Source organism: Ochotona princeps, chromosome 8 (genome assembly GCF_030435755.1).
Source record: "Ochotona princeps isolate mOchPri1 chromosome 8, mOchPri1.hap1, whole genome shotgun sequence".
Classification (NCBI taxonomy): domain Eukaryota; kingdom Metazoa; phylum Chordata; class Mammalia; order Lagomorpha; family Ochotonidae; genus Ochotona; species Ochotona princeps.
In genome coordinates this window covers 5,197,911-5,208,289 of record NC_080839.1, presented here as the reverse complement: position 1 = coordinate 5,208,289, position 10,379 = coordinate 5,197,911, and the positions used below count along the sequence as shown (strand labels likewise).

Genomic DNA, 10,379 nt, shown 5'->3' with positions numbered 1-10,379 from the left:
AATGCTGAGGCTTCTGCACCCAAAAGGGAGACCCAGATGAAGCTCCCTGTTCCTCGTTTTGGACTGGCCCAGTCCTGCTGTTGCAGCCATTTGGAGAGTGAACATATTTCTCCCTATCTCAGTAACTCTGCCTTTTAAATAAAGTAAATCTTTCAATTTTAACAAAAAAAAGGGGGGCGAGTAACCCTCATACGTTAGTGGGATTTGGAGCTAGACCCTTCAGGAGGTGATCCATAAATGGGTTGATGGGCTATTGTGGGAGTGGCTGTGTGCCACTCTTGTTCTGGGTCACCATGGAATGCCTTCACCATGGTATGGCACAGCAAGAAGGTCCCCCCCCCCCCCACTGCCTGCTGAGCGGATGCTGGTGATAAACGTTGGGCTTCTCAGTTGCCAAACAAACCTCAATTCCTTCTCAACTTCCTGGTCACATCTGTTCTGTTACTGCAATAGAAAATGAACAACGTCAAGGTCTGGGAGAGGCACTCCCTCCCCAGTAATGCTAGGCTCAGGATTCTGAACCAATTTTTGTCCCTTTCATTAGTCTCTGGCCAAAGCCTTTTAAGTATCGTCTTTAAACGTGTTTCCTTTCCGGTTTCAGAGTTTCATCTCTTTCCCAAGAGAGTCTGGATTTGTCCACACTAAAAAAGTCATTCAAATGCTTTTCTTTATAAATTGTGAATTAGAACCCATTGAAGGTGAGGGTGGGAAGGACGATGTAAACACTATCAAAAAAGAGAGTGTTACAGATACGAGCTGAGTCGCTGTGTTCATTCCACAAGAACTAGCAAAGGCCACCATTCCAGAAGCCCTCACAGCCTTGACAAGTCTTGCCCTTGGAGGCCTCGTCCTCCTTTCAGAGAGATTAACTTGCTTTTGTGCTGAAATAAATTGCTACAAGCTTACTGGCTTAAAACCACACAAACTCATTCTGTTGCATTTCAGGTCACTCAAAGTCTGCCAGTGAGTCCTGCTGGCTCATGGTTCTGAAGGTTTGCGTTTCAAGCTTGAGTGGGCCCCACTGCTTTTGCCTGTAGTAGTGGAGTTCTTGCTGGCAGAGTTGTAAGTGGCACAGGGCATCACAGAACAAGAGCCAAGAAGCATCTGTGGGACTGTGTCTATATGAGCACCGCTCCCACCTTTTCAAAGCCAGGATTCAGTCATGGGGGTTACCACATCAATAACCAAATCCAATTCCATCACTTTTCAATGCCTCACTGTATTTTATAAAAAGATTCATTATATTTATTTGAAAAAACAGAGTGACAGAGACAGAGAGAGAGAGAGAGAGAGATCTTCATTTGCTATCTCACTCTACCAATGGCCACAACAGTGGACCAGGCTAAAGCCAGGAGCATGAAATTCCTTCTGGATCTTGCACATGCATGACAAGGGCCCAGGTACTTGGACCACCCTATGCTGCCCTCCTAGGAGCATCAACAGGGAGTTGTATCAGAGGTGGAGCAACGGGGCCCAGTGCGGTAGCCAGGTGGTTAAAGTCCTCACCTTGCACGTGCTGGGATCCCATATGGGCACCACTTCTAATCCCGGTGGCTCTACTCCCCATCCGGCTCCCTGCTTGTGGCCTGGGAAAGCAGTCGAGGACAGCCCAAAGCTTTAGGACCCTGCACGGGCTTGGGAGACCCAGAAGAAGCTCCAGGCTCCTGGCTTCAGTCTGGCTCAGCACCAGCCATTACAGTCACTTGGGAATGAATCATCCGACAGAAGATCTTCCTGTCTGTCTCTCCTCATCTCTGTATTTCTGACTTTACACTAAAAATAAATAAATCTTTCTTTGAAAAGTGGAGCGGCCAGGACTCTAACTGGTACTCCTAAGGATGCCAGCATTGTAGGCCAAGTGCTACAATATCAGTCCCCCAAAGCCTCACTTCTAATCTCTATGATCAGACTATGTTCTCCCTTCTTAGTACCACCAACATAAGACTGTTTGAACTACATGCCATGTGAGTTTATAGGGACAAATACTCAAGCCACAGTGGGGTGCAGGGTCTCCCCCACAGATTCCTCCAGTACCCCATTGCCAGAGGGGGTGAGCCTGCTGCCTACCACCCAGTCTCCTGGCACACGAGAGACAAAGAGACACAACAGGGGTTCCATCTAAACAGTTCGAATTTATTCGGGAACTACAAATTCTTATATAGAATAGCAAACAGCCCCAGGCAAGGAATTTCAGGAATTCCAGGAGGGGAGAAACTAGGAGCCAGTTATTAGGAGCATGACTGCAGAAGTCACCTCCCACAGGCCAGGGGCAGGTGAGATGGCCCTGGCCAATCAATCTTTTCTTTGAAATAACTTGACCCCTGCCCTGGTTCACACCCAGGGCTCTGCCCTTGGCCGCCATCTTGTTCACCACAGTGACCTTGACTGTTAGCCGCCATCTTGTTGAATCAGTGACTGATTCGCCCTTTTGAGCCCCACAGCAGGGGACTGTATCACTCCTAGAATACCATCCCCATTCTATAGGTGAGCAAACTGAGGTTCAAAGAATTGAAGTAACAGGTGAAGTGACAAAACTATGATCAGTAACCTATGTGATGCCAAAACCTGTTCCCTACTCCATCCCAATGCTATCCTTGGGCTAGCCCATTCCCTTTACGGAAGACTAAGCTGGGAGACTGCAAATACAGTCTCCACCTTAGCCCTAAGAGTGGTAAAATGTTTTGAACTCTGAGTTAAACAAAACTGCCAATGCAGAAGCAGCAGCCCTAATTCATGTTTCCCTAACATTCTCCCTCAATGGCAAAAACCAAAGCAAAATGACAGAGAGAAAATTGTCCATCGAGTCACCTTAGCAGCTGTGTGGCTTGCTTCGTGGGAGCAGAATGGCATGTTGGTTAACGGCTGCAGTAACAGAATGTCCTAGGGTTGTTATTTATAATGAGCAGTGACAAAAAGCAATAGCGAAGTTGGCATGCAGCAATAGGCAATGTAAAATTTTAATTGGGAGGCATTTTCTGCATTCTGATTTTCAATGTCCTGTTATAAAGTGCAAACAGCTTTGAAGACAGAAATCATAACAGACGAGGATTCAGAAGTTATGAAGGTTTGCTTGAGACATCAGACAGAGATCTAGCCAAATTTCCTCTGCCAGACACTAAAGTTCCATTATCACCAATAATAACATCAAGTCATCTGAGAACAATGCACAGTTTAATTCACATAGAGCATGAGCAGAAAAATGCAGCTTAAGATGCCTTATCAATCAATTCAAATGAGGCTTCATCTGCTATGTGCCAGGCACGGTGCTAGGGTCTGTGGAGACCCAGCAATGCATACTAAATGTCTCACAGAGTGAAGAGCCCCAGCAGCCCCATGCAAATTTCTTACTCCCCCTAGAACCTGCCTGGCTTGGCTGGCTCTCAGGGCCCAGGTGGGCATCCTTAAGGAAAACCTGTGATTGCTCAGCAGGTGTGGCTCTTCCTCCTCTTTGATAATGGACACTTCCTAGGCCCTTCCCAGCCCCTAATCCAAGCTACGTCCCAGCAGGCTCAGAGGTAGGAACTGGAACAGTGTAGGGTATGGCTCTGCCAGAATTCAGGTGATTGTAGGGAGTGATGGGAGTCAGATGAACAAAGAGAAAAGCAATGAAAAGCTTATAGAGAAATAGGGTCAAAAGAAGAAATGAAGGTTTACAGAAGCAGGCTGATGATAAGGTAATGGGTCACATGGGTATAAAAGCTGAACAGACCCCCATCTGCCACCTGCAACCACAAGAAAGCTGATGATTTTGTTCTAAGGCAAGTCCAAGGGCTTGTGAACCATAGGAACTAACAGTAGGGGTCCCAGGCCAAATCCAAACCCCCCCAAAAGCAGCAGCAGCAACGCCCAAAGGATGTCCCAGCTCAAGGTGGGAGATTGTCCTCCTTTTACTTTCTTGTTCTATTCGGGCCCCAGTGGGCTTTTCATGTAACAGGTGCTGAACCATTCACAGGTTGAAAATTAACTTAATGGAGTTTGAAAGATTCAGAAGAACAGAAAAGAATACATCACACAGTACTTTGTACACAGAGATGGAGAGCACTATTGCATGAAGAACTTCATATGATTTTATAGAGGCAGATGTTGACAACATAAGATGTATGTCTTACTGCAAGCAATAGTCCGAAAAAGATTCTAAAACTCGCATTTAAGGACGGCCATTATGAACTCAATAAAAGCCATGGAGCTTGCTAACCAAATCTATTGCAGGAACCCACTTTTCTCGAAACAGAGTGACATGGCTAGGGTTACGAGACCCACAGAATGAGTGCGCCCAGTGCATGATACCATGAACAATGGCCAGCGATTCAGAGTGCTGCCCGGCTCTAAGTGTCAGCACACACTCTGTCATGAACTCTCTCTAACACCATGGAGAGGGACACTGGGCACACAGACCATCGTAGTCTCAAGGCCGCACAGCTAGGAAGGGCAGAGTACATAGCTAAGAATACAACACTGAGGTTCTTTTTAAAAAAAAATGCTTGATGTCGCTTGTGTTTATTTGAAAGACACAGTTGGTTGGGGTTGGGGTGCAGTGTGCTAGCCTGTCACCATTAACAACACTAGCATCCCATATCTGGGTACAGGCTTAGGAACGGTGACCTCACTTCCAGTCCAACTTCCTGCTAGTGCGCCTGAGAAGACAAAACCCATATGTGAGACCAGGATGGTGTTTCAGGCTCCCAGCCTCAGCCCGGCACGGCCTGGCTGTCGCAGACATTTGGAAACCAAATCAATGGATGGTAGATCCTTCTCTGTCTCCTCCCTTCTCTCCCTCCCTCTGTCACTGTGACTTTCAAATAACTTCTTTAAAAAAATTAAAAACGAAAAAGTAAAGGTAGGGTACATTGCAGAACAAGAGGACAAGACAGACCTTCCATCCTGCCTGTCCTCTGGGTTCCCTCTCCACACACTCGCAATGGCTGAAACCAGGAGCCCAGAAATGCACCCAGGTCTCCCTGTGGGTGGCAGGACCCCACGTAATTGAGTGGTGTTTTGCTGCTTCCCAGGACACATGTCAGCAGGAAGCTACATCAGAAATGTAGGTTGGAACCTCAGTGTTCGGATATGATGTGAGCATTCTGAGCAGAATTTTAACTGCTATGCCAAATGTCCCCTCCAGCTCCTCTATGGCTCAGTGTATTGCTCACGGAGCCCCACTAAGACAATAGGCAACGTCTGTGTCATTTTGTCTGATACAGATCTTATTGGTTGGAATTCTGGCTATCTATTGTGACATAGTAGGCATTCACATGTCAGGAATCTCTCCAAGATCCCTCTCCCAGGCTGGTTCTGAGCAGGTGCCTCCCATGAGGGACCAGCCAAGCATTCCAGGTGAGCTATTCTTAAACAGAAGAGTCACACGTTTTAAACAATCCAGTCTTTCAAGATCACACACCAGGTGCTCTCTTCTCCATTGACAAGGCCACAAGATCCGGAGGGGACAGAAGACCTCGTCTCTTGATTTGTTAAAACTACTCAATTTCTTCATTTTCAACATCTGTGTGAAGGCTGACTGTTGTCAGGACAACTGGATTTCCTTTGCTGTGGCAGAGTGAATGGCTAAATTCGTGTGATACATGGGGCACTTTGTGGTTAATAATCTGCTGTTCATTACAATGATCTGTCGTCTCCATCGCAGCAAATGGGCTGGAACCACAGATATATTTACCGCCTTAATTTAGTTGCTCGCATCAGGCTTATTTGAAAGTATTCTCTCTCCATTTGGACTGAATGTCTTTTATCTAAGCTTATCTTCAATGTCAATAAGTTTAGCATTCCCCAACAGCTGGAAGCCTGGATATTATACATCTCTTTCTCTATTAATCTCCTCTAAGTTGATCTTTATAGCCAGGAAATCCATTCATCACCACGAGCTGTCCTTTTCCATTTCTATGGTCTTCCATTTAGCCAAACCAACTCTCTTTCTTGATTGAGACTAAAGTTCTTCATCATTTTAATAGTTTATAGAGTTCTCTCTCCGAGCTGGCAGAGTGTCACACTGTCCAAAAGAATGAATGGATGCTAATAATGTTCTTCGGCATTTTCATCTTAACCCATCAGTAAGACCTTCTAGTAAAATTTTCCTTAAGAATCATAAGGCCTGAGTATCTGTAAAATGTTCCACATTCCACAAGATGTACAATTTGGCAGGAGAAGTAGAGCCTATATTTCATTTTCATTTCATTCCATAAAAGCCTCAGATGTGATTTTATTCACCTTCCTAATTGAAACAGGCAAAGTACATCAAATGGTTTTTTTTTAAAGCCAGTAACATCCATCTTATGAAACAGGAAAGAGCTGAAAGCAAGGAAATGGATAAACAGCAGAGAGGCATAAGGGCAGGAGGCAGATACGGAGCAAAGCGAAAGGCTGCTTGTGACCAAAACCCAGAACCAGGCCAGGCCGGGCAACTCTGTGGCAGAGATAAGAATACAGAGCAATGGAGGAATGCGGACGCAGAAGCAGAGATGGTAGCATGGACACCTAACGAGGAGCTAAGCGCTGGAGAGGCAGAAGGCAGGGCATCCTGAGACCCGCCCGACAGGGGAAGGAGGAGGTAGCAGGCAGCCCCCTGAAGCCCAGACCACGCTGACAGGTCTGACGTGCTACATGCCAGGCACTGCTGGAAGAAGGTGGGACTTTTTTTTTATTGTGCAGATCCAGGGTTGTGAGGGCTCTCATCCCATTCCTGGACTCCATGGGGAATTAAGGGTGGTGTATTGCGATGAAAATTGAAGTTGGAGGGTCCAGTGCAGTAGCCTAGTGGCTAAAGTCCTTGCCTTGTATCCACTGGGATCCCATATGAGTGCCAGTTCATGTGCCACCTGCTCTACTTCCCATCCAGCTCCCTGTCTGTAACCTGGGAAAGCAGTAGAGGCTGGCCTTGGGACCCTGCACCAGCGTGGGCGACCTGGTAGAAGCTCCTGGCTCTTGGCTTTGGATCAGCTCAGCTGCGGCCATTGTGGTCACTTGGGGAGCAAACTAGCGGATGGAAGATGTTCCTGTCTGTCCCTTCTTATCTCTGTCAATGTACCTTTCCAATAAAAATATATATATATTTTAAAGTTGAGCAGGCTGTGTCTGGTCCGTGGTTGCCTGTGGCCTTCCTTTGATTGGTCAGATAGGAAGCCAGCATGTTCTTCCTAGGATGTTGTGATGGCAACATGGGCGGAGGTCAGTCTTGTCTGTGAGTAGAGTACTTTCTACGATCAGAGCTCGGAGTTCCTGGGAAATTTCTCAAAATAGAGGCCAACCATTAGGATGCTAACCACAGAAATGGTACGTGAATTCTGCTGTGGTAGGGCTCGCCAGACCTGGGCTCACCCAGGTTTTTTGTGGGGAGAGAGATCCATTTGGCCTGAGAGCGCACCGATAGCGCATCCTGCAGGAGAAAGCAGGTATGGCTCTGCCTCCTTCACACCATGCATCTGAGGCAGCCTTGATTTCTCTGGGAGCTGCCGCTGCGGTGACTCTCCCATGTAGAAGATTCAAGGTCTGAGCACCTTTCCAATGTTTCTTTATGCATAAAGACCCAGTCTTCTTTCCTCAATGAGGAAACTAAAGCACACAGACGTTTCATAACTTGCCCAAGGTCACATGGCTGGCAAAACACGGGGTGGGCTGAAAGCCAGGTATCCAGAGTCCAGCGCCTCCAGCATCTTGGTTGCTTTGTTGTGGCTCCCTCTCACATAGTGCTCTCAAAGCCACTGAGCTGTGACCACAGCTTGGTTATGCCCTTGGGGGTGACCAGGTGCCCCAGCACAGTTCCAGTCTCTTCCAGGGTACAACTGCGAAGCCAGTTCTCCGTTCCTGTACAGGACTTTAAGGCAGCAGCCCAGCTCTCTCTACTCTACTATTGATCTCTCCACTTCTTCTCTTTCTCCTTTTTAAAAGATTTATTTAACAGAAAGAAGGAGAGAGAGAGAGATCTTCCATCCCCTGGTTCACAAACAACCACAATGACCAAAGCTGAGTCAATCCAAAGCCAGGAGCCAGCAGCTTCCTCCAGGTCTCCCACACGGGTGCAGGTTCCCAAGACTTTGAGCCAGCTGGGCCATCGCGCTGGGCCCACTGACCCCCAACTCTCCAAGCAAACCTGTGGGGAGCCCAGCTCACTTGGATGGACCTAGCAGGACCCTTTGGGTACCGCGCTCAGGACCCGAGGGCCAGAGAGGGATGCGGCAATCCACACCTGTACACTTTGTAACCTGTGTTTGGATTCAGAGAACTGAAAAGAAGGGAATTGAAACCCTCGGAGTTCCCATCAAAGTTTGCACTTTTCTGGCTGAGCGTTCTCTAGTTTCTGTCGGTCCAAGCAGCCACGTATGCCCTCGTGTGCCCTCCATGTGCCCAGTCGAGTGCCCTCCACCAGCTCTGGACAAATCCAGTGCCCCCAGCGAGGCTGGGCAGCACAGGTCCACCACCAGATGCAGAGCTGGCCAATAACCACTGCTGAATGAATTACCGTCAGCCACTAAGAAATTACAATCACGGGGGAGCCTATAAATCTTGTAACATGGAAAGATGATGTTATGATCATGTTTTATGAAGAGAGTGTGGACTTTCTTCCAAGGTGAACGGCCTTGTGGGCTCACGGTATGATTCAACTTCTAATTTTTTAAATTCCAAACTAAACATTTCAGGGAATACAAATAAATCAAAGCTACTCCCCATAGCAAGATGTACATGACAGGGGCCGAGCAACAGCGTTCACTTTTGTCGGAAAGAAGCAGGCTCCTGGACCAGGTGCTGGCGTCTGGGACAGGAACCTGGTTGGCGGGTCGGCAAGGTGACCAGCTCCCAGCTGGCTCAGGACCCCGGCGTCAGCCCCTCGCTCACCTTCTCTTTCTTCGGACGCCAACCCTTTCATAGTTCAGATGTGCTCTGGATGGCAACGTTGGGCCGTCGGGTGCAGGGCGGGTGAGGCCGCCCGTGGCGCGCGCGGCCGCAGGGGTGGGCGGAGAAGATCGCGATGGAGGAGGAGGAGGAGAAACAGCATCGCGCAGCCTTTCCTCTCCTCCTGCCCTTCCTCTTCCTCTCACTCCACCCCCCAGGGGGAGGGACCCTGGCCCTTCGGGAATGTTTTCGGGCGGAGGTCTGGGAAGGCGTGCAGCTCCGGCGGCCCCTCCCCCGCTCTCCCTGCGCCCGCCCCTTCTCCGCCTCCTCCCCATCCTTTCCAGGTCCCCGGCAGCGGCTCGGGGAGCAGCCGGCGGCGCCGCGGCCGCGCATCCTTTGTGTCGGGCCGCCGGGCGCGCGGAGCCCAGCACAGGCGTAAGTGACCGGTGGCCGGGCCGCGGGTCGGGGGGTCGCGGGAGCTCCCTGCGGGGCTGCTGGGCCGGCCAGCTCCTCCCACCGCGTGCAGCTGTGCTGCTGGGGCGGTGCTGGCGCGGGAGGGTGGGGGTGCGGCCCAAAGGGGCGCCGCGAGGGGCGAGGGCCTCTGGGCGCCGCAGCTCTGCGCCCGGGGGCGTGCGGCCTGGATGCAAATCCTGTTTCTCCGGGCAGAAGTCACCCGGGGACGGAGGAGGCAGAGAGGACGGGCAGTCGTGGTCGTGGAGAAACGGGAGAGGAGCCGGCGCGCGCCACCGTCACCACCATCACCATCATCATCACCACCACCACCACCACCACCACCATCATCACTGGCCGTAACCCATCCCACTCCCAGCCTCACCTCCCATCTCATGGCCCTGTGCAACCCAACTTTATCAGACGATTTGCTTGTCGTTGGGTAGTACTTTAAAAAGGCGGCAGAGTGCGCTAGATTAGGGACAGGTACCTTTACCACAGGACTTTTGTTTGCCGATTAGCTGCCTTTGCTTTCCCATCAGGAAAAAGGGGGCACGGGGTGCTCTGGTCTTGGTAGTCAGCCTGAGAAGGCTGAATCGCCTCCAGCTTTTTCTAACCCTAGCGCTGGAAGGGGTATAGATTAATGGTTGACAGCAGAGATGGGAAATAAGCTATGCACACGGCACAGATAGGCGCGTATAAGTACGTTTTTAAGCGGAAACCGGTGTAAAACGACGGACTTCTGTAAATGTAAGAATTTTTGAAATCAGGCCTAGTTTCTTCATAATTTGCATAATTTTTTTTCAAGAACTTTTGAAGACCCGTGGTATGCGTGGATTTCAGAGTGGTTTGTGCCAAAATAAACTTGTTCCGATTTTCATGAACTTTCTATATGTATACAAACACGCAGGCATACGCACATCCAACTTGGTGTGGCATAACTTCGAGTCTTTAAACTTCTCTTTGATTTTTGGATATCAAAATCCCAGTGGAAAATAGAAACCTAAGCAAAGTGAACTTGACTGAAATATACCAGGATTGGAAGCAAGAGAGGAGGTTTTATAGGGAAGTCGCCAAGAGAGCTGAAGGTT

The 10,379-nt window shown here is 49.2% G+C and overlaps 1 protein-coding gene across 3 annotated transcripts; it reads left to right on the top strand.

The window, feature by feature from the left end:
• Positions 1–5,216: 5,216 nt before the first annotated feature.
• On the top strand, positions 5,217–9,842 carry LOC131480964 (uncharacterized). 3 transcript variants are annotated; one of them, XM_058667460.1, is made up of 3 exons: positions 5,217–5,334; positions 9,183–9,273; positions 9,505–9,842. In XM_058667460.1, exons 1-3 carry the CDS (start codon positions 5,253–5,255, stop codon positions 9,740–9,742), a joined length of 411 nt encoding a protein of 136 aa, XP_058523443.1. In that variant the 5' UTR covers positions 5,217–5,252; the 3' UTR covers positions 9,743–9,842. The 3 variants fall into 3 exon arrangements, with proteins under 3 accessions (XP_058523443.1, XP_058523444.1, XP_058523442.1); XM_058667461.1 differs by lacking the exon at positions 5,217–5,334 and adding an exon at positions 8,663–8,748; XM_058667459.1 differs by lacking the exon at positions 5,217–5,334 and having other exon boundaries at positions 8,663–9,273.
• The last annotated feature ends 537 nt before the right edge of the window (positions 9,843–10,379 follow it).